This window comes from Acanthochromis polyacanthus, chromosome 5 (genome assembly GCF_021347895.1).
Source record: "Acanthochromis polyacanthus isolate Apoly-LR-REF ecotype Palm Island chromosome 5, KAUST_Apoly_ChrSc, whole genome shotgun sequence".
Lineage (NCBI taxonomy): Eukaryota > Metazoa > Chordata > Actinopteri > Pomacentridae > Acanthochromis > Acanthochromis polyacanthus.
Window position 1 is genome coordinate 9,528,633 of NC_067117.1, and position 26,519 is coordinate 9,555,151.

At 38.8% G+C, this 26,519-nt stretch overlaps 1 protein-coding gene across 1 annotated transcript in view; it reads left to right on the top strand.

Moving 5' to 3' along the window:
* Positions 1–1,045: 1,045 nt before the first annotated feature.
* Positions 1,046–26,519, top strand: part of atg7 (ATG7 autophagy related 7 homolog (S. cerevisiae)) — a 71,407-nt gene continuing 45,933 nt past the window's right edge. The window contains 21 exon segments of the mRNA XM_051948185.1: positions 1,046–1,549; positions 3,101–3,302; positions 3,417–3,471; positions 4,312–4,429; positions 4,587–4,664; positions 4,788–4,904; positions 5,998–6,144; positions 6,379–6,467; positions 10,120–10,144; positions 10,146–10,224; positions 10,227–10,241; positions 11,112–11,202; positions 11,464–11,510; positions 11,513–11,604; positions 13,142–13,282; positions 17,910–18,048; positions 18,051–18,100; positions 19,737–19,883; positions 19,885–19,983; positions 21,282–21,397; positions 25,081–25,156. Coding sequence (XP_051804145.1) covers positions 1,547–1,549; positions 3,101–3,302; positions 3,417–3,471; positions 4,312–4,429; positions 4,587–4,664; positions 4,788–4,904; positions 5,998–6,144; positions 6,379–6,467; positions 10,120–10,144; positions 10,146–10,224; positions 10,227–10,241; positions 11,112–11,202; positions 11,464–11,510; positions 11,513–11,604; positions 13,142–13,282; positions 17,910–18,048; positions 18,051–18,100; positions 19,737–19,883; positions 19,885–19,983; positions 21,282–21,397; positions 25,081–25,156 — 1,926 coding nt within the window. The 5' untranslated portion in view covers positions 1,046–1,546.

Genomic DNA, 26,519 nt, shown 5'->3' on the forward strand with positions numbered 1-26,519 from the left:
AATGTTGCCTTTTAGTTAAATATGCGCAAAACAAATAAACAAAGGCATCTGAACAAAGTTTTATGTTGGCGTTTGTGTTATTTTAAATTCTGATACCACGATTTCTATCTTTACTGCAAATGTTTATCCTGTCCAAATATTGGTCTTCCTGATTACCAATAATCACTATCAGCAAAGAAAACACCATGTCAGTTAACCCCTAATGTCTATTTGTTTTATTTACATGGCTTTGAGGAATGAATAATGAATGTGAGCAACTCACATTTTCTAGACCCCTTCCTCTGTGTCGAAATGACAGTTGAACAGATTCATTGTCTTGCCTCATACAACCACTTACTCACAGAATGTGCCTGACCTGAAAATGGCCCAGCTGAGATTGGGTACAGTAAATTCACTATGCAGGTGCATCCAGAATCCATTAGGCAAAACTGAATAGTAGATCAGTTTCAAAGCATTTCATTTTGTCCTTTCCATGGAACAGTCCATTATTGCCTATGCTACTTGAAAGTGTCTAAAGTACAAGTTGCAGGGTAGTATGAGGACTTGTTCTCCCTTTGGAATAATTATGCTACTGCTGCTGCTATTCAGAGTTCAAGTAAGTTCACTCTAGCCAGCTAAATGATTATTATTAGTGATTATGCTGAATACAAGCAAAATCACAGAAAAGGCCTATGACTGCAGGCTGTCATGGCAGGGCAGACCGTTGAGTGCTCTCCACTAGCATGTCCTCAGAAAATCTCTCTAGAAATTTGGATTTTTATCAAGAAGCCAGCCATTACAGAAACTGTTTCCAGCACTTTAACATTGTGCATTTACTTACGTGTTATTTATTTCGGTACAGTTATTAGGAATAGAACTAATAAAAAACAGATATAGTAGAGCCTTAATAAACTCCTTTTTTAAATCACTATTTTTTTGGTGCCCGTGGACATATTACTCTAGTCCCCCACCTAGTTGCAAAAACTAAATTGCCTGCTTAGAAGAGCCTAGCTAAAATCCAACATCCAACTTGTATTTCTTCACTTGAATTGAAGACGCTTTTCCCCGGTAGTATAATTTAGAGACGGCCCCTAACTTATTGTCGCATGGTACTGTGCCCAGATGGAGCCAATTCCAGACTTTCCGGTTATCCGTTTAGGGAAAATTAGCTCGTAGTGCCTTTCTTACGCTTATACAGTGTGTAGCTTTACCCGTTTCACCACTCTTTTGTTTCGTTTGTGACTTCGCCTGCTGAAACTGGTGCTAAGCGCTCAACTCGCTAACATACGTTACTTCCCGGTGGCTGCTGCAGCCTCACATCTTTGTCGCCGTCGGTTCTCCCCCGAAATGAAAAGAAACGGCGCCTACAGGTTTTTGTCAGTATTCTCCTGCTTCGTCGTTTGCGTGTTCTTGTTTTTGTTTTGGTTCTTTATATTTTACTCAATGGTGCTTGCGCCATAAAGCGCAGAAACTGTAGCAGCTAAGCTAAAGCTACTTACCCGGAGTGCTTTGCTCTATTTACAAGTTCCGCGATCACATGATCAACTTCACCAGGAAGTAAGAATTTATGGTGAGTGCACAGATCCTGTGACAGTTTGGCATGTAAACTCGTGTTTGCGCTGTGAAAAGCTAACAGGAATTATCTGGCTTGTGATAGGTTTGTGTCTCATTTTTAAGTTAATTCCTTTCGAGATTTTCGCCGTGTTTAAAACGTTAAAACGGATGAAGCAGCTGTTTTGCATTATGGTGTCTGTGTTGATGGAACTTTACCTACTTAAACAGTAAATATCGAATTTGAGCAAACATGAACTTAAATGTGCTGATCCTCCTGAAATTCTAAAATTTAGTTTCAGTTAGCTTTTTGGGTTTATATAAAGAGCTAAACTGGCCAAAATGATCCAAACTAGTTGTCTGTTAGGTATCTAGAAGATGAGAACTAGAGGAGCAGGTAGTATGATTGTAGCTTCATCTAGAAATAACGACTGAGATGAACTGATTTAGTTTGTGATATGTGACAGGCAACAACAGCTGCTCATTACAAGTCAACCCATAGCCCAATGAAACATCTCTTCAGGCTTTAGCTAATATTTAGTCTGAAATAGTAGAAAAATGAATAAACATATTTGTATGTCAAGAAAAATTTTGTCCAAATTTATCTCATATCACCACCATGAATATAGGAATATCTATGCTTAGTCCATCAAGGATTAAGTCGACTTTAACTCAGTTACTTTTGTTGCAGATAGTCACTAGGGCTGGTAGGATCTTAAATTTTATTTGTGATACAAATAATGGCAAGTGATGATTTAGTTGTCTTTTTCTGTTCATTTTGTGTCCCTGTTAGTTTTAGATTAGTGGTATTAGCACAGTTGACTGCTACCTTTTTACTGTAAACCTGACACATTGCCTCCTTATCGGAGTCTTCTTTCTTACTCTTCTCCAAAATGTGCCCATGGTAGTACTGTGCGGTGTTTGATTTGCAACTAAATCCGTGACATTAATGTCAACTGATGCTCAACAAAATGCAGTCATTCAGGTACCGTATTAGAGGTTAAACATCTCAGGATAAACAGTTTGTGTCATTTAAACATAGAAGAAGAAAGGGATGCAAAGGAAAAAAACATGGAATTCATGATTGAAATATAACATTGATCAGCTCGACTCTGTAAGCGCAGCAAAATTAATTACTACATGTGTGGAGGTGATTTGGGATCGTCCACCAATACAGGGCTCCTGTCAACATGTGAAAGTGTCCTAAGTGGTTCCCAATGGGTAGCCTTGCACCTTACATGGCTGCTGCCACCATTGGTGTGGCTGTGTGTGGCACAACTGTAAAATGCTCTGCTAAGGTCAAAATCACTATATCAGTACATTTTCAGTTTCATTTCACAGACCCTTTTTTTTCCCAAAGCGACATACATGTGTGAGTCGATACAACAAGAGGCAGGTAAGTGTGGCAGCACTAAGAGCTGCCTATGGGTCCTTACTGGACAACTGCCCCCTGACCAGGATTTGACCCACCGATCTCCTGTGCCAAAGTCAAGGGTGTTTGTCTCTGAGCTATCCAGATATTTTTAATCCATTTACAGTGTTATTCCTGTTTGTTTGTGTTCAACCACAGAACTTGGTCGTGCAGCCTGTCAGTGAAGTTGTGATGGCGTCTGACACCAGTGAAGCGTCGTCGTCTGCCGACCTCAAGCTGCAGTTTGCTCCCTTCAGCAGTGCTCTGGAGGCAGGCTTCTGGCATCAACTGACTCAGAAAAAACTCAATGACTACAGATTGGATGAGAGCCCCAAATGTATCAAAGGATACTACTACAATGGTGAGATGTGTGGTCAGATGGTGTGATCACTATGTAGTGCAGTTTTTACTGACAAACCAAGACTTTATCGAGTAGAAATGTTGTCAATTTTTTTTTCACATTTGTGTCTGATAGGTGACCCGGTTGGTTTGCCTACGCGCCTAAATTTGGAGTTCAGTGCATTTGATGTGTAAGTATGATGCAGTATGTTGGATAAACAAACATTACCCTGATCTTAAGTCATTTTTAGAGCATCTTTTCTCACGCTACATGCCAACTAAATCTAAGGTCAAGTTAGACATTTACATTAATAGGTCAGAAAACACAGATTAGGGTGACTATACAACACTACTGTGTAGTTGTTATCATGTGCAATATTTATTATCTTGTTCTTGCACTTTCGTGACTTTTGCACTCCTCTGTTTTTTGTTTTTAAGAGCCCTGTAACGGTAAATTTCTCCTTTGTGAGATTAATAAAGTCTATCTTATCTTATCTTAGATTAAACGAATCTCCACAATGATCAGTAACCTGTGTGTTTTAAAATAACACTAGACAATAACATTAGTGTGGCAAGTGTCTAAACCACTTAAAGGAACACATTATAGAGACGTACAGACAGTTATGATGTTTGTTTGCTTTTTCAGTTTTTGGACAGATCTTCTACACACAGAGAGAAGTTTTCATTGTTATGGGAAAATGAATTTATAGTTTCAGCCAGGTCACTTCAGGGTTCAACTAAATGTGGATCCACTCAAGCATAAAACCATTTGGAAGTCTGGATAAAAGTAAATGGACACATTTCTGCTTTGCCAAAATATTCTTATCACAAGGTTCCCATTCTTAGTTTGTTTTTTTCCATAGTTGTTATCTTTTGGCCTCTCATGAGAGATAACACAGGCTGTCACAGAGATAGTTTATTTCCTGCTGTATAAGGACAGGAACTAACCTTTATGCATAGACAGTTTTCTGATGACCACTGTGTTAACTTAATGCATTGTTAACGTGCAGTTTAATGATTTTTGTTGTTAGTGATGGTCCAACTCCAGCCCGTTGCTCTCCAGCTGTTGGAACGCTGTACAACACCAACACTCTTGATTCCTTCAAGACCATAGATAAGAAGGCTCTGCTGGAAAAAGAGGCCAGGGAGGTGAGAGACATCAAAAAGGAATTTTCTTAGGCACAAATGCTCACTCGTATACAAACACCTATTGAAGAATGTCTGTTAAATAGACATTAGTCACTAAATTGTGCAACCAAATATTAGATAACTGAATGACTGCAATTTTCCATCTCCTTTTGTATAGATATGGGATTCTATACAGTCTGGGGCTGCGTGGAAGGACCCATCAACCCTCTGCAGATTCATTCTACTGACCTTTGCAGTGCGTATAAATAGCACCAAGCAAATGCGTCGTTTTTATATCTTAATGAAATTCTGTGTGATTATCTTTCTGTTTTTTGTTTGAAGTGTTTTCATTGATTTAGTTTTTTTTTATTTGTTGCAGGATTTGAAGAAGTACCATTTCTACTACTGGTTCTGCTTCCCTGCACTTTGTTTCCCAGAGGGAATAAAGATCGTCCAACCGCCGTCTCTCCTAGAACAGACTTTCTCAGCAAAACAGGTCGGCGTTTTAAAATTTTACTTATTGATTTGGTTTTTCATTTTACACCAAAAAGCGACAAACAGTAAAAGCCAACAGAACATAACCAGCCAAGCCAAAAGACAAAAGAAAGAAAGAAAGAACAGGTATGGTGTAATCAATACAAGCATCGATTCCTCCCTCCATCCTCCATAATGTACATAATAGAGTGGCAATAAAAGAGAATAGAAATAAAGAAGCAAAAAACAAGAATATGTAAGATTAAGAACAAGAAGCAAGGCAAAGGTTTCAGTGCAAGACATAGACATACTAGCAGAATAAAGGATATGAATACACTAGGATATGATTTACATAATAAAGCATTGCACTGTATCTATGCCTTAAAATTTTGGCTTTTTAAAGGTTGTTATGTTGTACAACAAGCAGAATAAATATTTTGTAATACACGTTTTCTCCTACATTGTGTCACTTCTTCCTCTTCTGAACTGATTGGTTTTAGTCGAGAGTTAGCAAAGTACCAGTGAATTTATCGAGTGTTGATGCTCAGGACAAATTCAAGACTTCAAATTCACTTTCAAACTTGCTAAATACTTATCGCTGTTTTCTATGAGATGTTGTATATTTGCTCAAGAATTAAGCTAAAAGATTATTCTGAATTCCATTTGGGTTTCTTCTTTTCCAAGACCGAAAACCATTTTCTTTAAATCTGCCTGTTGTTAGAATAGAACTGATTTTTCCCTTTGAGGCAACTGTCTCTATAAAAGACTATGGTTTAGATTTTGATGTGGTGTTGATTGATCGACTATATCTAGTTAGGGAAAGTTAAGTTACAATTAAGTCTGTCTTTACTTGAAGATGTAGTACTGTGCTTTAAAAAAATAATATTGCCTTACAACAAAGAAGATTTGAACACAGTTTTTCTGTTTTATCCCTTAAGCATTTCCCCAGCCAGATGACTGATAATGTAGCTGAAATTACTATACACTGTGAGTTAGTCATATTCAGACAATTAGAGGAACAATATCTTGTGTGTATTAATACTTATGTCCAAGAGGTTATCTGACTCAGTACAGCCTGTTCTATGAATATCGCTCACTAATTGCTTCTGTTTCAGATTGCGGCCCTGCAGGAGGCCTATGACAGCCTGTGCATGAAGAAGGGGACCACTGCAGTTCCTTACTTCCTCATGAAATACACAGATGACACCGTTCAGTTGGCTTCACTTGGGGATGGGGAGACATTTTTCACTGATACTAAGAAGGTAGTCAAATTTATGTAGTTATATGATTGTTTATGTTACTTCCATTAATTAATTAATTAGTTACAAAATCTGTGTGAAAATTTTTAAAACTATTTACAGATCTTTTTTTCTTACGTGGAAGACCCACTTTCTTATGTTCAAATCAGATCGCTACTGTAGATTTATTGGCTGGTCTTATCCCATACACGCACTCACAGTTTGACAATGTAAACACACCTTGTTTGGTTTTTCTAGGTCACTGTGGGTGTCTATGATCCGTGTACTCTGTCTCAACATCCGGGCTGGCCTCTGAGGAATTTATTGGTCCTCTTAGCAAACCAATGGTAAGCCATCCTTCCGTGTTTGTGGACATAGGTGTGTACGTGTTTATGTCTGTGTCCGTTCTTGGAAATAATGAGGAAGTTCTGTGGAGGCACTGTAGGTCGTCACTGTGAGATTGTGAATTTCACAAACCCATGCTATGTGGTAAACTTCACTATGACTGTCATTTTTTCAGCTCAAGCTGAGTATTTCGGCACACAATGGAAAAACAGGAAATCTCTGCTTAACTAATTTCCTGACCCTGCGGTTCCAGGTCACAAGCCTTTGTGTTATTATGCATGCTGATGTTAACTGCCAACTAATGATGGCATTACATGAATAGCTGTATATCATTATGAAACATCATTATGAAATATCTAAACTCAATGCTTTCAGACACACTCAGACTGAAAATAATTTGGCTGCTGCTTTCTTCCAGTGGTGTCACAAGAGTTTAGCAAGGATGAGACAAACTTGATTAATTACACTTGTTCTTAGACAACAGCCTTTGCTTACGGAGGCATGGATACTGCTGTTAGGATTATTTGTTTGTTTATGAAGCTGTAAGATTTCCTAAATAATGTATTTTCAAAATATTTTAGAAATTTGTGAGGGTGTGCAATAGTGGCATCATTACTAGCTAACTTCATCCACCTAAAAACGTCCAGTATTAAATATTTCCAACATTTCTCCAGGAAACATCACAGTTCTTATCTGTACTCTGACGTGTGAATCTCTGTAAGTTAACAGGACACTTTGCTTCAGATCCTCACTCTCCTTCCAAGTGGTCACATGTTATTTTTGGTGAAATGGACCGTGCATGCAGTTGCTCAGTCTGAGTGAATCCATGCCAAACCCATCTGTGTAGCACACAACAGACAATAGGTGTTGTCTATGGACAACGCAGGCTATATTGTGTAAACACACACATGGCATGGCGTGTATTGGCAGCATCTTGAAACTCCAGAATTCTTAACCAGCCACTGAATCCTGTATTTCTCAACTCATTGTAGATATTCAATAACAATATTTTAAAATACTTTCATGATCTTAAAATGTGTGTCTTTCTGTCTTAGCCACTATGCTTTTGTTATCTGAACTGGTTTATTATGATATATGGACAATGACAGAGGAGTTTGAAAGCAGGATAGTAGGAAAAACAATATATCATCCCAGTTTTAAATGTCTCTGGTGTTGACTTTAAGGTGTGGCATACAAATACATCACTGAGCTTCTTGTTTTTTAAATGCATTAAGACGTGGCGGCTCATAAACTGCTAACTAACCACCTCAAGTTGTTCTAGATATAATAGTGGTGTCTGGAAGCGTGTGTGTGCTTTTTTAGGGGGATAAATGTTTACTTAAATATTACAGAAGAAATATTTAGTACATCTGTGGGGAGTAGGTTCAAGTTGTTAGATTTATTACTTTATATTTGTCCAAGAATTCTGATGTAAATGTATTCAATATTATGTCTGGAATGAAAAGCTTACTGCAGATGCTACAAGTGTCATTTGAGACATTTTAACCTCATCTCAGCTGGTGTTGTTATTCTATCACATGCAGGAGCTTTGTTGCTTTAATGAAGTTAACGAAACTGTTTTTAATTTTCATGGCTTGAAGTATTCCAGTAGAATAACAAAAGAATACTTGTGTTCCCAGTTAACACACATGGGACTCAGGCAGCTGTGGCTTTTACATGATGCTCAATTGTGCTAAGGGACTGAAAGTGTGCCAAGAAAATATCCCCCGCACCATTACAACCAACACTACCAGCCTGAACCGTTGATACAAGTCAAGATGGATCTATGCTTTCGTGTTTACCCCAAATTCTGACCATCTGAATGCCGCAGCCGAAATCGAGACTCCATCAGATCAGGCAACGTTTTTCCAATCTTTGCTGTCTAATTTTGATCCTGTGTGAATTGCAAGCCTGAGTTCCTGTTCTCAGCTAACAGGAGTGGCATCTGGTGTGGTCCTCTGCTGCTGTAGCCCACCTTCTTCAGGGTTGGACATGTTGTGCATTCAGAAATGGTATCTTGCATTCCAATGGTTGTAACGAGCGGTTATTTGAGTTACTGTTTCCTTTCTGTCATCTCGACCAGACATCGTCGTCCACACAACTGCTGCTCACTGGATATTTGTCTTTTTATGGACCGTTCTCTGTAAATCTTAGGCATGGCTGTGTGTGAAAATCCCAGCAGTTTTCTGAATTCTTCATAATCGTTTTATGCTTCGAACGCATATGGCGGAATTCTTCTGATTATACAACTTTACAGCGTGTTTTGTCGTAGTTGTTGTTTGAGCGGAGCCATTGGTGAGCTGGTGTGTTTAAAACTGCAGCAAGTGGCAGGGGAGTAGGTTTCAAAAGAGACGGGTGCTTGATTCTATAGGAAGGCAACAATGTAGAATAAACTTACATCAAGGCCGTTATAAATCAAGACAGGATAGTTAGATGATTGATTAAGATTCTTTTATTGGAAAGAAACTTCTGAATATGTCATTTTGATACATGGAGACAAGTTTTAGGAGTTTAATCAATGAAGAACTTTGGGTTCATTAAGACTAATGAACCCAAACTCACTGTGTGGTTTACACAGTGAAGAAGGTAATTTGTTGCCTGCACAGAGAGACAACACACGTAATTACATGTAGCAAGGACAAAGCTAAAAGGTAAAAACAAGCTTACCCATACAAATTTGTTTTGAGCTTATTTTTAAAGAATGAAAATATAAAGAATGTGCAACAACAAATCAGCAGGAATGAATCTCGAAGCAATATCTTGATTTTGATTAGGACAGAAACCCAACACCGACCGATAACTATTATGAATAAATCTTAAGCGAGAAACAAGCAACAAACACGATTTCCAAATTGATCATAATAATGTCTGATGCTGAATACATGCTGGTAAATCCTATCATTATACCACCAGTCATTTGAGAGTGTCAGTGAAATTACCACGGCACGCTTCACTGCTATAATTATAGTTTATTTAGGGTGCAGCGCTACTTTGGAAGAGCTGAGTGATCCTCAGAGTTCAATTCCAAAATCATTCTCTTTCTTCCACACATTTCCCTACAGAGCTAATTCTAGTACGTGTTCTGTTATTTCAAAACACTATTTTTATTGTGTAAAAAAGGAACTTCTATCGAGGCTGATTTAGCAGCAGTGTCCTATGATACCGGTGTCTTATCAGTAGCAAATAGAGAGTTTAGCCTTTTATGCTTTGCAGTTAGAGGCAGCTTTTTATCTAGTAGAGACCTCATCAATCTTGTGTTTGACTGCACTTTCTCTGTGTGAAACCATAATATGTTGATACTGGCTTAGATGGGTGAAGATAGAATTACAACACGGCCGCGATGTCTCCGCTCATTCAGTCATTTCACTAGAGTTCAATTGTGTAATCTTGGCAGAGTCATTCAGTACCATATTAGGGGAAATGTGCTGGTTTGTGGACATGTGTTGATGATAATGTGTTGTTTCTTTAATTGAAAAAGGAGATGCATCAGTGCATGTTAAGTTATATATTTCTGTCACTGTGTGTCATATTGATGATTTCTATTTCTGTGCACACTTTAGTGTTCTTTCTAGTGCTCTTTATCCGTGCATGATGTCATTTTCATTGTCAGCCTTTTCATTTCCTCATGTGGATGTGTTTGTGTGTTTGTATCAGGGGCTCTAAGGTCGACACGGTGGAAGGTGCTGTGTTTTAGAGACAGGACTCTCCAGGGAATCGCTCCATTCAGCATAAGTATCATCTTCCAGGTCAAACTGCCTGAACTCCCAACAACTCGGGTAACCTCTGTTTTTTTTTTTTTTTTTTAACCGTGTGTGGTAGTGCGGTAGTGCTCTTAACATTATGTATATGTAGGTGTGTGCTGGTGTGCATCTGTATGTCCATTCGTTGTAGTTACTGATGTAAATGACGTGTGAATTATGCGCAAATGGTAACTGATATGAACCCACAGTCTCCGTTTGTTCTCCGCTGAGACTATCTGCTTCATTTTCAAGCTACCTAATCTTGCAAAGTGTCTCCATTATTCCTTTGTCTGCTGAATAAGGGATTGAAGTCATTTAAATGGAAATAGCAGAATGGGAAAGTTGGTAGGTCTGTGATCTGTGAATTTTTTTTTTTTTTTTTGGAGTTCAGATGAGGTATCTTGTTTACTTTGCAGTGTGTTTTATCACATTGTAGCTTTAATTAGCTAGCAGGGGATGTACTCATGCATCAAAAACTGATTTAGCTTGTCTGGTTTTGCATGGACACGTGAATGCTGGGGCCTGCCTGCAGAGCACTGATTGTAATGAGAAGTTGTTATTCACTTTGTCCGTCAGCGATTTTGTTGTTGTAGCTGATGGGTGTGCATTATTACCTAATTTAGATAGCCGAAATAAAATGTATGAATGAGACAGTGTCAGTGAAGGTATGACTTTTTGGTACTTCTGTCTTATGTTTTTTTTTTTTTTTGTCATGTGAAAAGTTGCTGTATATTCTCATGTGCATCAGATCAACCATGTGGTTGGCATGTTGTCAATAGTTTTCATAGTATTTTTTCTGCAGAAAAAACCCATTATTAATTTAAATGTATATGTCCTTCTATGAGCTTCACAAACAAAATCCTTCTTTCTTCTCATCTCATTTTACAATCATTGCTCTCATAATAGTTTGTCCTAAGAGCGTAGGCTGGGAGAAGAATAAGAAGGGAGCCATGGGACCCAGGATGGTCAACCTCAGTGAATGCATGGACCCCAAAAGGTGAAATACATACTACAAATGTGGTGAATTGTAGGAATGTTATTGTACCTAGCTGTTGTGTAACTTTAAGATGTGTTGCTGTAGACTTTAGATTGTGCATCTTCTGAATTAAAGAAAGGAGCATTACTTTAAAACGGACAACTAAATAATAAAGTAGCGCTAATTTACAGTAAGAAACAACAAAATGAACATATTACACTATTCTGAAGTATTTAGTTGAGGAAAGTGCAGGTCTTCAGTTGTCTCGGTTGGCCGTCTGCAGACTGCTGCGTCATCAGGGATCTGAAACCTGAAGCTTATGAGATGGAGGCGGTTCCTCCTTGGACCTGGACAGTGGTCAGCACAAAGTGTCTTCTTCTGGGCGCTGGGACGCTGGGTTGCAATGTGGCCAGGACTCTAATGGTAAGAATGGAAACACGAACGGATGGGCAGACAGAGTAATGAAAGAAGTGGAAATTGACACTGTTTTGAGAGGGAAAAAACATAAAATGTCATCGATCGTAATGTTATGTTGTGTTTACAAGGGTTGTAAGTTTTTTTTCACCGCTTGTATTATTATGAGGAAATGTTTTGTGTCTGCTCTGCTAAGCAGGATGCACAGACGGTCTGCATTGTAGCTCATTACAATAGTGTGACGCACTCAGAAACCTTATTTGACTCCCAGCAGGAATGTTTCTAGCACAGTGCTATGCCTCCATATTCATTTGGGTCAATTATGCTCGGATTGACAGATTTGGGACAGACAATTAGCGTTATGAAACAAAGATATTAGCACGGAAGAAAAGAGTATCCTGTTACTCATAAAATTCTCAAATATCCGTACAAAGTGAGGTACTTCAACAGAATTCAAATGGATAGCAAACTCAATGTAACACTTGTTTTCTTTACACTAACAAAATTCAAGCAGCAGAGGGTTTTGAATAAATGTGAGTTCAGTTTAACCCGTCAGTATTATTGACTCCATTATTTAAAAATAGTAAGACAATTAACACTTATTGCTGCCCTCATGATCTCTGTCACATCATCAGGTGATGCATGATTCATAGCTGCTTTCTGTTCTGCAAAATGAGAAACACATTTTCATGGCACATAGCCTTCACCCGAACTGATCTGCAATTAAACAACCAATTATTTGCTTCAGTCTCGTCTTTCCTTGGCTGCCCTCTAACCTGACAAATCGTCTGCCTCCAACTCGTCTTTCACTAACTAAACAAGACACAAGTGTGGCATGACATGTTACTGTTTACTGTAAACAATTTGTCTTGCCTTGCCAAAGGGTTTTATAACTCTGGTTGGCATTAGGTTTTAATATTTTTCCTATGCCACAACCTGCTATTTTAGAGTCAGTGTTTTTTATGTTCTTATTTTGCCAATACTGGATTAAACTATTCACCATGTAGATAAAAACATTGTATCGATTTGCAATTTCATCTTATTTTGGACTCAGAAATGTAATCATTTGAACGTTTAACTTGACTGTAATGTGAAATGTAACAACTATAGTGAAATTACTGCCCTGAACCATGTCATTGTTAGTAATTCTCTGCCTGCAGGTGTCGTTCTCATTTGAATTCACGTCTATCTTTTTACATGCAGTTACTGATCATAGGGACCTTTCCAGATGGTCTGTCAGTCAGTGTTTAAGAAAAAGAAAACCCTGCTGTAATGAAATTAATAGTACAGTAAGACCTTTTGTTAACAGAGAGTGCTGTTAATGAGAAATATCTAGACTTGGACTAGAAATAAGGCTGTAAAACCTGTGCGCTGATGCTTCATTTATTTTTTAGATAAATTTGAATTGCACTAAGTATTGATTTTGAAATGCACACAGGGAACAGTAGCTTGTCACTGAAGCTGTGCTCGGTCCAGTGCTGATGTCAATAAATGCCGCTATTATAAAATAATAAATAAAACAATGATGTTTGTCTTTGTTCTCCAGGGATGGGTGAGGCACATCACATTTGTCGACAATGCAAAGATCTCGTACTCCAACCCAGTTCGGCAGCCTCTGTATGAGTTTGAGGACTGTCCGGGGGAGGGAAGTCATCGGAGTGTGAGTCAAATGCTGGAAGATGATGTCGTTGTCTCTCCTTATACATGAAGGTTAAGTCATTGCTTTCACTGAAACCTGAATTTGCTTCATGTAGGAATCTGTGAATTAATTATGTTGAATTTTCTTTCTTTTTCTTTCAGCAGGAGTTTGGGCTATTTATTAACTAATCAAACTGCATCCTGTGTCTTAGATTGAAGAAATGAATTTGAATTGTGATATAATTTGAATATTGATGCTGGTGTTTATTACCGTCTTCTCTGGGGAGATACTTCTATATTAGCAAATTAAAATGCAGACAAACACTCACAGCAAGGCTCTGTTTAGTGTGAAATAGGACAGTCGTTATTAAGCCACTTAGAACACTGAAGACTGAATGCATATTTATAATGGAGTCATGTGTCCAGCGTGTGCCATTTGCATTCATAATTGTTTTCCTATTGTCTACCTCCACTGTCTTGTACTGATGGGGTGTGGAAATCATCCAAGTTAAAAAGTTAAATTCAGTTCCTGTTTGTCTAAGGTACATCCTATTTATGCAGTTAGCTGTAACATCCTGTTCAGTGTTTGTAAGCTGTCGTGACTTGGGTGCCACTTAAAATTAATCATTGTCTTCTTGTGATCCCTCATGGTAGATTACAGTGTCTGTGTTCACCTAAGATATTAACAGTTCACTTAGAAAATGTTTTTCTTCTCCTCTGTGTTTCATTTGAAGATTTTAGAGTACTGAAAATCTGAGTGTGTGACATATAAAGTAACTCTGGGAGTGCGAGATGAGACAATCAATATTCATGGTAAATATTCTGCAACTTGTCTGGTTCTCCAAAAGTAACAGCAACACATCATCATAATTTAAACCTGTATCTCATTGTTGAATCTCTTCCAAAACCAAATTGTAAAAAAATGAGAGAACTAGCAGTCATTTATGGAACTGGTACCCCAGAGATAACTCACAGTATATCCAACTCTTCCTTTATTCATCAGGTTGCCCTTTTAGATATATTTTGGGATTCTTTCATTGGTCTAGACCTCTTTCTTATGCGAAGTCTACCACTACAGTTTTCTGCAGGTTTTTTTAATTTTTTTTTTATAAAGCATCACCTCGAAGTAAAATAAACTCTTTTTGAAATATTTACAACCTAAGACTGCTAAATTATGAAAGCAGAGTACAGAATGTAATGACATTTTTGGAATACAACAAAATACAACTAGAGATCTGAATTGGAGAACAATTCATGAACACTTGATTTCTTCAGAAATAATTTTATTGTCATTGCTCAACAGTTGAAAGATTTTTTTTGCTGTTGAATTACTTCAACAAAAAAATGCTATTTTGCAGAAAACAAAATGACCAAAGTTAGGGTACAACAATGATTGCAGCACAGAGAAAGAATACACTACATTTTCTAAACATTGCAACAGTCAGCAATTAGTAGGAAGTGTACAGGCCGTTGCTTTGAATGACTTCAGTATGTCTGAGGCCACAGGACATCACTAGTCCCTCACACTGCTCTGGTGTGATTTTGGTCCACTCTTCCTCCAGTCTGTTCCACAGTTTGGTGACTGTATTGGGTTCCTTGGCCATAAGTTTGTTGCCAAGGATTTTCCAGAGGTTCTCGATTGGGTTTAGAAGGACTTAGGTCTGGCATTCATTATGTTTTCAGTTTCAAGAAACGGATTTACCCATTTTGTGATAGGGGGCATTCTACTGCACGAAATTGCTGACTGATTTGTTGATGAACACAGGGAAGGAACCACATGGTGTCGAAAAAGTTTTGATCCACATTTGCATTCACTCTACCATGTATCTATATAACAGGCCCAACTCCTGCTGCAGAAACCATTCCTCAACCATGACACTTCCTCCTCCACCATTCACTTGCTTCTTAACATAGTTTGGTGTTCAGTCTTTCATAGCACACATAATGTTTCCATCGAAAATAAATGATACTTGCTTTCATCAAAAAAGTGAACTTTGGAGCAGCTCTCCTCTGTCGACACAACGTGCTCCTCAGCAAAGGTTACATTAGTCTTTTGATTCTTTCTGCTAATGAGAGGTTTGTCACTGCAGAGTGGGGCTTTCAGTTCAAATGCTGTTAGATGTTAAGACGCTGTATAACGAGACAGATCTGTACCCTGTTGATGCAGCAACCTGGCCAAGTAATTGCTGCTGCAGAGTTGAACTGACTGCCCATTGAGATCCTCCACTTCATTCTGTCGTCTCTTGGACGACAGCCTTCTTCAAGGACTTGAATGAGTTTGTGATGTAAAGATACAGTATTCCAAAATCACAGGTTGGAATGGCCAACTTCTGCTATGGCTGATGAGGTCATCCCTTTGGCCTTCATCTGGACAACCAGCCGCCAGAGGGTTTTACTCACTTTAGAACAGCTCACCATCTTGCATAGTCAGTCACTGGAAAACTGGAAAGTTAGGCTGCTAGTTAAATATTGTTCGTCAGATAATTAAGGAAATTAGCACCAGGTGCCAGATGAACACCAATAACTAGAAGGTATCTGAAAGTGTTCTCTATTTTGATTAGTGTTCTTTTTCTGATGTCTTATTAAAGCTTATTATACTGTACTTCAGAATACTCGTGAAATATGCTTAAAATATTGCTCTTTTACTCCTGTTTAGATCATTTCAAAGAGGACTATGCAGTAACCATGGCATTTAGAAAACTGTAGGTTCTTCTCTAATTTTGAGCCATTTCTGAGCTCTCCTGTCCTCAGCTTGCCTTTCCTCATCCATCACATCTAATAATCTGATTCACTCACTGAGGTCGTGATGCATTTATCTTGAATTCTGTAAGATTTAAACCTCATGTGAGGTAAGACCCTTGCACGTTTGCACATGAAGTTTGAAGAGTTGCTCCTAAAACAGATTACACGAGCCGGGATAATGACGTCAGAGACGAGTAACCTGTGATGTCCTTTTGAGATGCACATTTGCACATAACAGCACCAAAACTGTCATGCTATCAACTTAATATACCAAGTCTCTCACGTCGTCTGTCCGTTCTCTATTTCCTCCCCTTTCCTCTGGGAATCAACTCGAAGTAAGAATCAGTTCAGCCCTTTGATGAGTCCCTGTGCTGCTGTGACATGTCTAGAAACTTAGTCTGTGCACCTTAACTGTCTGCCCATACCTGCTCCTATTTTATCTGTTTTGGTTTGGTCCTGCCCTCTCTTCTGTGCTGCTGTTTCCCACAAAACCACAGCGTGATCAGTGTTACGTGAAGATAGAAGGAGATGTGAGCGCAGTGAACTGAAAGTGCACACATGCATGAATTGTAAAAAGAGACTGTGGTTCAAACAAGGTCACTGTTTAAAATGTCAAAAACAGATTTCATATTTTGTCTGCGGACAAATACTGTCATCTGACATTTACAGGGTAGTCTGCAGTTTTGGCACCAGCTTCTTTTGCTCTCTCTTTATACATTTTGTCAACATTCAGGTAAGAGCTCATTGAAGGTATCAACAGTAGCATTGGTGGATTGTCATGAGAAATTTTCCATGATTAGAAATATTTTTTGTCTTCTTTGGCTGCAGATTATGGATGTTGTTGTGGAAATATATTGTATGATTACAGTCTCTGCAGCCTGATCGCACCCTCTGACTGCTTAGCAACACTTACGTCAAAGTGAAATGTAAATTCAAGACTTGGCTAACAGCTCCCACTTCTGAAATGTGGGGAGTGAAAGCAGAAGATCCACTGATTCAGGAAAAGTGGCCTTTCTTGTTAAAATCTCACCATCATCTCTTTTTTTTCATGCCCTTTTCTGTCCCTCCTTGAGTAGGAATTACTCTTGGCATTTCCATTGCCTCATTTTTGAGTATCCAGTCCCTGGAGACAGACACAGTAATGCAAGGTGGAGGTGGACAATAAAGGGCATTAAGTCATTGAACTATCACAGGCAAAGCTGCACCCATTTCATTTTGCTTGTCATGTTTTTTTTACATGACTTTTTGTGGAATTAAAATGATGTTTCAAGCCACAGTTTTGTACACTACTGCTGACTGCACTATCTAGAGAGTCATTTTTATGTTATCAGTCAGTGATAAACAAACAAAATATGTATTTGGCTAACAATGTTAGAAATTAGCATTTTTATTGGACGTTTTCCATCGCCTAAAACTTTTTCTGTTCAAAGCACCTTCATAAAATCTGGAAGTAGTGCAGATAACTGTAATTACATCTGCATACTGATACTGATTAGCTCATATTATACAGCCTTAGAACATTGTGTCTAATTACATGCATTCACTAAAGAATATTTGAATGATATTTTTGAATTTAGACAGTGCTGCAGTAGAGTCTCTGAAAAAGCCTTTTTATTCTGATGCTTTGGACAATATCCAACTTATTGTCTGACTCAGAATGTGTTTCTAAATGAAAAGCTTTCAAAATGTTTGAATATTTGTCTTTTGCAACTACGGCTTTCTAATTTGAATGTCTAGAAATGGCTGCTAAATTGAAATCAAGACATTTGACATTTTTTAAACCTCATTGTGAAGATGGATATTGAATAGACTTTGCATTAATAATTTCCATGGAGTACTCAGGTACTCTGCATTTGGACTGAATGTGTAAGCAGTGGACACTTTTTCTCTTCCTCTTTGTCACTCTTCTTTCTTTTTCACTTATTTTTTTGCAGAATGCAGAGGGTTACAATATGAGCATCCCTATGCCTGGCCACCCTGTGAATTTCTCCCAGGCTACTCTTTCACAGGCCCAGAAGGATGTGGAGCAGCTGAGAACTTATTTCCGAGCATGACGTGGTGTTTTACTGATGGATACAGAGAGAGCCGATGGCTTCCTACAGTGATCGCTGCCAGCAGGAGGAAGGTAGGAAGGAAACAATACAGTCTGTACAATTAACAGAACAATCAGGTTCAGAGGTGGATAATTACAGCTTCATTTATATTATTTACATGTTAAATATAAGTCTTTTCATGGCAAATTTCTTTGCCAGGCCTGGGATAAAAGGCAGCACGTTTTGTTTGAGAACTGAGCAGCGTGATAATGTGTGCTTTGGATGTGTTGCTGAAATGTTAGTATGTTGGTGTCTCGTGAAACTCATAACAGCTGGCACGCTTGTGTGCATGACACAAAATAAATCAATCAATTAATAACTCAATATAATGTAGAATGCCATAATCACACACAATGTGAAAGTAGACCCCTATAGTGATGTGTAAATGGAGAATTATCTTTCAATTCTGCAGCTCTGTGGAGCTTTGTGGTCTACTGTATTAGCCTTCTTTCTAGCCACAGTTAACATTCAAGTTTTCAGCAACTAGCTGGTGGAATAAAATACCACAAAGACTAGATGGTTTTTTTTGGAGCTGGGGGAGACCTAAACAAAGATGAATATTCACTTACACTCATCAAAATGACCAGCAACAAACTACAAATGAAAGCTGTTGTCCTTTCATGTTTACTGGATATTTATGTAGGGGATTCTTTCATACTACTAGCTGTAACATCCCTATAAGGTGGTGATTTGTCTGGGCCTGAGGGTTGTAGGCTTGTGGAGTTCTTTTGACCTCAAATGACATATTCAGAGACTGTTTTTGGAAAAAAGCTGATAATAAGATTGCCACATGATTCAAAAAGTCAAATATCAGCAATGCATTTAATTACATTATTGAGTATTTTTTTACTTTACATTCTACATGACAGACTGATTTAGCAAACTTGTTTTACCACAGGGTTTGGTCAGTAAGTTTTTTTAAGTACATTATTTTGTTTGTGGCGCTAGATAAGTCAAAGGAAAATCAAGATAGTGGGTTTCTGCAGGTCTCTTTGGTCTAAAGGTTGCATTGCACCCCAAGCTGTTAGGTACATCACCTGGGCAGGAGATGTCAGGAACTTCTTCAATTATTCTTGTTTTACTTACTCTAAGCTGTAATCTAAGAAATTGGGAAGCCTCTTTCACTTCACTTCCAGGAAGCTGAAACTGCTTGATAGCATTGGCAACGCTTTGTGTTTACCAGTTTCTTATTTTATTAGTTGCCAGGCAACATTAGGTGTCAGGAACTTGTAATGCCTCCAGTGGTAACTCTGATCCAACTCCAATATTGCTTCATGCAGTTAGGGGTGTTTTTTGGGGCTGCTAATTAGGTTTTCTTTATGGCCAGCAGAGCTGAGAGGTTAGTTGGCCATTTATGCCGTGAGGCTGTTTTAGACTGTGGTGCTAATTGCCTTCAGAATCCATTTTATCTCCAGAAGTCTGGAGGCTTTCAAAATTTTGAAGAGCTTATTAATGTTTTCTGTCATTGCTTTTCGAAATGATTGAACACATTGTCTGTGGACGAGCCATTTAGCTGATTTGATTTGGTTGAAACGTGCTGTGTGTATTCAGGAGAAAACAGAAATTGTCCCTAATCAAACCAAAGCTACTAAAATCTGTCATTACCACTGCTTTGTGAAGCCCTTTTATTACGACAACTCACCATAATTGCAATCTGTCTCTTGTCAGCTAGTGGTAAATGCTGCCCTGGGCTTTGACACGTTTGTTGTGATGCGCCACGGCCTGAAGAAACCTCCCGTCAGTCAGAGTGTTTCCTCAGGGGCCGACTCCTCTCCTTCTTGTTCCTCTGCTTCCTCTTCGTCCTCCACACCGGCCGGCTCTGCAACCCTCGGCCCCAGGATCCTCTCTGTTCTCCAACATCCCAGGACACAAGCTGGGATGCTACTTCTGCAACGATGTCGTTGCACCAGGAGATGTGAGGAAAACGCACTGATAACAAACTAACACTTAACTCGTGAACTCACTCATTGCATTACAGTACAGATATACATGATAATGGAAACATTTAGGAATTAGTAGACGGCAGATAGGATTTGTTGAGATGTTTCTCCAGCATTTAATAGTTTTTGGAGACTGAAGAGAGCCAATATTGGGCTTAAACTTGTGTAGCTCATAAAATTACTCTAAATATGTGTTGGTCTGTGCGACAGCTGCAAACATGGTATAAATATTATGTTTAAAACTTCGTCTTCTTCCACCAAGTCATCAAAATATCTGTTGATCAAGGTTTAGATTGCAGGTTTCAGCTGAATCATTGATTATTTTCACATTTTCTAGGAAGACGGTCTGGATTTCCTTGTGAACATTTTCCTATGCTGAAATCTATAGCTTTCTAAAATCCCATGTGTAATCATGTTGTTAAGAAGAAGGGAGAAATGACCGCCACGACCTTTCCACTTGTGAAAATCACACTTTTCTCACCACCCACATTCTGACTGCATCCCCTGACACTTTTCATCATTTTCATCTTCTCCTCTCTTGTGACCTTATGATCAGTGTAATGTATGAAGACTGTTAATCGGTGATTTGAGACCACAGACAGTTGTTGGAACCTTGCTCTGTTCAGCTAGAACCTCTCCTATAATTGCCATGCGGCTCCAGCTCACTGTGTGCTAAGTTTTAAATGGAGATATGAGTTTGAGATTGGTGAATGAATAAATAGATATAAATGATGGAATGAGGGCACAAGTGGCGTTAGTTAATTGTCAAGCACATACTGTTTGACCAACTCTTATACTCAGTGAAACATGTTGAAAATGTCAAGTTTAGCTGCAGTGTAGTCTTTGAACAAGGTTGCTACTTACTGTAGCGATTACACTTAAAATTTTTAAAGGCCATGCTCGTCGTATGGAGCTCATAAGTTCACCGTTCCTTCTGCTGGCTGTTGATCCAGTTCTTCGGTCTCTGTGTAATATTACATGAAGTGCCATGCAGTTTGGTACGGACACTAATGGTCCGTCTACTCATTAGCTATCGCTGCTTGTCCTTTTACAGGGTCACGGGTGGGCACAAGCTGAAAGTACCCGTATTAGTCAATGTGCCATGATTTCTCATCTCCACTCTTCTTGTCGTTCTTGAGGAAAACCGCTCAGGTTTGAGTGGATGAAATCTGTGTTTGTAGAATGTTGTCTGGAAATGATTCCGTTCATCGATGCCACTGCTGTTTTTCTTTTGCCCCTTGTTTACTCCGCTGTTGTATTTGGTCGTAAACAGTCAACTAGAGACCGGACCCTGGATCAGCAGTGCACAGTCAGCCGACCGGGCCTTGCCATGATTGCTGGAGCCCTGGCTGTTGAGATGATGGTGTCCATTCTACAGCACAGTGAAGGGTAAGCATGGTCAAAGTTATGCTGGCTAGATAAAAGGAACTGTTGTAGTAGTAATACTGATGTGGCCAAGCATTTAGAGGAGAGAGTCTTGAGCACAGAGATGTTCCACAGAGTGTGTGTGCTTGCTAGCAATTAATACCAAAGGCAAGGCAAGAATTGGGAATGCAGGCTATTTAAAATGAGTGCTAGAGATGACTCAAGGCTTTACTAAGATCTGAAGGAGCAGTAGAAGGTGCACTGAACTAATTGAAGGTCCACCTTTTTAAAATCTTTGCTAAGAAGCACATATTCATTTTTCTACCATTAAGAAAGCATGAAAATAGTCCTGATTGTTCATAGTGAGCCTCAATCTGACTTTTCCCAGTGCTGAGAAAATTGCTAACTAGATAACAAGAAAGATAGGTTAGCAGATACACACGTGGACAAAATTGTTGGTACCCCTCAGTTAAAGAAGGAAAAACCCACAATTCTCACTGAAATCACTTGAAACTCACAAAAGTAACAATAAATAAAAATTTATTGAAAATGAAATAATCAAAAACAGCCATTACTTTTGAATTGTTGATAACATAATTATTTAAAAAAAACAAACTAATGAAACAGGCCTGGACAAAAATGATGGTACCTCTATAAAAGATTGAAAACTATTTGACCAGAGTGACATGATTAACTCAGGTGTGTCATTTAATTGACATCACAGGTGTTTCCAAACTCATAATCAGTCAGTCTGCCTATTTAAAGGGAGACAAGTAGTCACCCTGCTGTTTGGTGAAAAGGTGTGTACCACACTGAACATGGACAAGAGAAAGCGAAGGAGAGAATTGTCCCAGGACATCCGAAAAAAAATATAGACAAACATCTTAAAGGTAAAGGCTATAAGACCATCTCTAAACAGCTTGAAGTTCCTGTGACAACAGTGGCTCATATTATTCAGAAGTTCAAGACCCACGGGACAGTAGCCAACCTCCCTGGACGTGGCCGCAAGAGGAAAATTGATGACAAATTGAAGAGACGGATCGTTGGAATTGTATCCAAAGAGCCCAGAGCAACCTCCAAAGAAATTAAAGGTGAACTCCAAGGCCAAGGTACATCAGTGTCAGATCGCACCATTCGTCGTTGTTTGAGCCAAAGTGGACTTCATGGGAGACGACCAAGGAGGACACCACTGCTGAAAAAAACTCATAAAAAAGCCAGACTGGAATTTGCAAAAATGCATGTTGACAAGCCACAAAGCTTCTGGGAGAATGTCCTTTGGACAGATGAGACCAAACTGGAGCTTTTTGGTAAGGCACATCAACTCTATGTTCATAGACTCAAAAAGCAAGCATACGAAGAAAAGAACACTGTCCCTACGGTGAAACATGGAGGAGGCTCAGTAATGTTTTGGGGCTGCTTTGCTGCATCTGGCACAGGGTGTCTTGAAAGTGTGCAAGGTACGATGAAATCTGAAGACTATGAAGGCATTCTGGAGAGAAATGTGCTGCCTAGTGTCAGAAAGCTTGGTCTCAGTCGCAGGTCATGGGTCTTCCAACAGGACAACGATCCAAAACACACAGCCAAAAACACCCAAGAATGGCTGAGAGAAAAGCGTTGGACTATTCTAAAGTGGCCTTCTATGAGCCCAGATCTGAATCCCATTGAACATATGTGGAAGGAGCTGAAACATGCCATTTGGAGAAGACACCCATCAAACCTGAGACAACTGGAGCTGTTTGCTCATGAGGAGTGGGCCAAAATACCTGTTGACAGCTGCAGAACGCTCATTGACAAATACAGAAATCGTTTAATTGCAGTGATTGCCTCAAAAGGTTGTGCAACAAAATATTAAGTTATGGGTACCATCATTTTTGTCCAGCCCTATTTCATTAGTTTGTTTTTTTAAATAATTATGTTAATCAACAATTCAAAAGTGATGGCTGATTTTGATTATTTAATTTTCAATAAATTTTTATTTATTGTTACTTTTGTGAGTTTCAAGTTATTTCAGTGAGAATTGTGGGTTTTTCCTTCTTTAACTGAGGGGTACCAACAATTTTGTCCACGTGTGTAGATACTTTGAGTCTTTGCAGGAAATTACTTTGTTCCAGCTGCTGAATCCCTGACTGATTGTAGAATCAGAGTCAGGGAAACACATGTAACACTGAACTTTTAACTTTTCTGGCATAAAAACTATTCACGGAATATTATAAACTGCTTAAGACTCAGAAAGAAACACAAATTTATAGATATAAGCACAGCTGTACAAAACAGACTGCAGCTCCACCGGTGCCGTCTTTGCCCGGACTTCATGCCCGAATATTCTAAGGTAGCACATACTCAAGTCTCTGACCTGTACTTCTGGATAATCCCTGATAGCTGCTTGAGTTTATTTGTGCAGCGTAACACGTTTACTTCACTAGTACATCTTGCCTGGGGTTAAAAAAACAAGCCCACTCCTTCATATTGCGACTCCACATTCAAAACTTGAGTGCAAAAAAACATCCTTGCAAGTACTTTTAGGGGTCAGGTGCTCATCTACCACAGTAAGCAACACAGATCACCAGCAGCTGTCTGAAGTACTCGCACAGGAGCTTCACTCAACCTCACTCCCGGCTTTAAACTAAGAGAGATGTTGTGTTTTTTGATGTCGCAGCACCACAGCTGAGGTCCCGTGGTGCTGCAGGTATTGTTGGTAAAATGGCCGTAGCGCAGCTCTGCCAGGCTTTTCTTGTTTTCATGCTTCAAAAGCTCAAACATTATGTTTTAGTCAGCTCTGAAGTTCTCTTTACCACCTGTGCTCGCTCCTTAATTCCGACTCTTCAGATGTGTGTTTCACTGATGTGGATGTTTTAGTACCTGTTAAGTGTGTTTCTGTGTGTATGGGTGTGTCTTTGTGGAAATGGAACTGTGTGTCTTTTACTGTGGAAAATCATAGTGAAGTGGCCGCTTGCTGGGCCTGATAAGACAGCAATTTCTTTTCAGAATGTTTGCAGACATTCTGAGCTGTACAGAGCTGGTCTTTCCGTCCTGGATAAAAAGCTTAGAAAGCAAAGGAGAGTTTTCATGTGTTCCCTTTACTTCTGTGGTTGCGTAGCTCCTTCCAATACTCTAAGATCTCCCTGTCTTGCATTGGTCCTCTGTGTGTCCTTGTTTTCGCATCATAGCTGTGTTTTCCCCCTTTCTTTATACCCTCCTCCTCCATCTCTTTATCCCCTTAAGTCCCATACATCAGCTTTCCCGTGGAATCTTGCATTGTAACCATCATGAGCTTTAGAAAATCGGCACATAGGGATTAATGTTGCGGCAGTTTGACAGACTTTTCTGACTTTGCAAAACCACTGCCTGCTCGGTGTGAGATGTGATGTTTCGTTATTATTATTATTGTCCACAGAGAGTAAAAATCTTTAGCAGGAGCTTCCAGATCTCATGTAAAATGCAAAACCTCTTACTGTTGAAGTGAACAGAGTCTCTCAGGTCTCATTATAGGTTGCAAAATTCACATTCGTATTTGATATGCAAAAATTCTGGATGTTGTTTAGGGAAGTTTCCTGCCTTTTTCTTCTCTGTTTCTCTCAAATTTAATCAGAAATTTTAAATGGTTATATTTTCCATGACAAGAAGAAATGTTGCCAAAATTGCCCAAATTCCAGTTCCATTTTTGTCAAAAAGGATATGAATATTTCCCTCTTTCTCTCCACCTACAGAGGCTATGCGGTTGCCAGTAGCAGTGAAGACAGAATGAATGAACCTCCCACCTCTCTGGGTCTTGTGCCACATCAGGTAACACACACAGGCCGTCTCACGTGTTTTAGTTTGCTGTTCACCTATTCACCTACAGCTGGGTGGTGGTGAATAGGCGAACTACCAAAAGAATGAAATGATGACAGTACCAGTGCATCTAAACAAAAAAAAAATCGTAATCATGAGCTATGAGCGATAATTATCAGAATGAAAACAAAAAACGCTTGAAGTATGACGCTTCATTTGTAATGGATGTCGAATATATGAAAGGTTACTTTTTTGAATCAAATTAGGGGGAAAAAAAAGTTTGTACCATGTGCTAATTTTTGGAAATGCCCTAGTAATGTCTGAAACAGGGTGAAATTTATCCCCAGAGAATATATCAACAAGCTCATAATTACATTTTGTAGTAGAAAATGAGTTATTTTTCTTCACTTGCTTTCTAAGGTAATTTCAGGGGAAGCAGTGTTGCACAGAGATGGTGAAGAAAACACTGGTGCTTGTTTCTTTTTTTCCTTCTTCTTCTTTTTTTTTTTATTAATCTTTAAAGTAACCAAGAGTCTACATCCTGAGAGTGCAAAACCCTCAGTGATATTTACAAGGTAACAAGTGGCAACAAGGTACGTGTTGAATGATTTAACCAGATCTCGGTGAAGGAGCCTGAGATGTTACTTTAACGTTCTGAACAAGCTGCATTTCACTGTAAGTGCAGTTTTGAAAAGGCGAGAGAGGCAGCTGTATTCATGAGTGTCTCAGCATTCAGCACATCGAGAAAGGCTTATGTGTTAATTATATTCTGCAAGTGAAAAGGGGCATTTTTTGCCATCTCTCATTATGTGCTGAATAACTAGAAAGAGAAATCATTATAATGTAGTGTTCTGCAATACAACAGCTTACTTTAATACTAAATTATTTAAAATGAGACTTCTACTCTAGTAGTTTATGTGGCAACTCTGTGGCATGGTTTGAAGCTGTTTTTAGTGATTCATTATTGTTAAATTTGAAAATGAATATCTCGTCATTTGAACAGAAGTGTTTTTATATATATATATATTACCTGCACATAGGTTTTTTGATTGATCACTTTAATGGTCGGTGAATGTTTTTGATTTAAAAGATCAAACATGACTCATGGTTCCTAATGAGGAGACTCTTCATGCCTTTAAACCATCATAATTAGAGATCTTACTCTGACTAAGCGTATGCATCCCATTAACTGCGAGAAAAAGAGATTTTATGACATGCAAACTGTAGTTGCAGATATGCATGTCTTTGCTCTTTAGCTGTAGTAGTGAATCCCATTCAGCCCTTTATAAATTTGAATGCTCAGAAGTAGAAATGGGTGCATGTGTACGTGTGCTTCTCTGAATCATCGTTTTTGTGCATTTGCGAGATTTTCTTG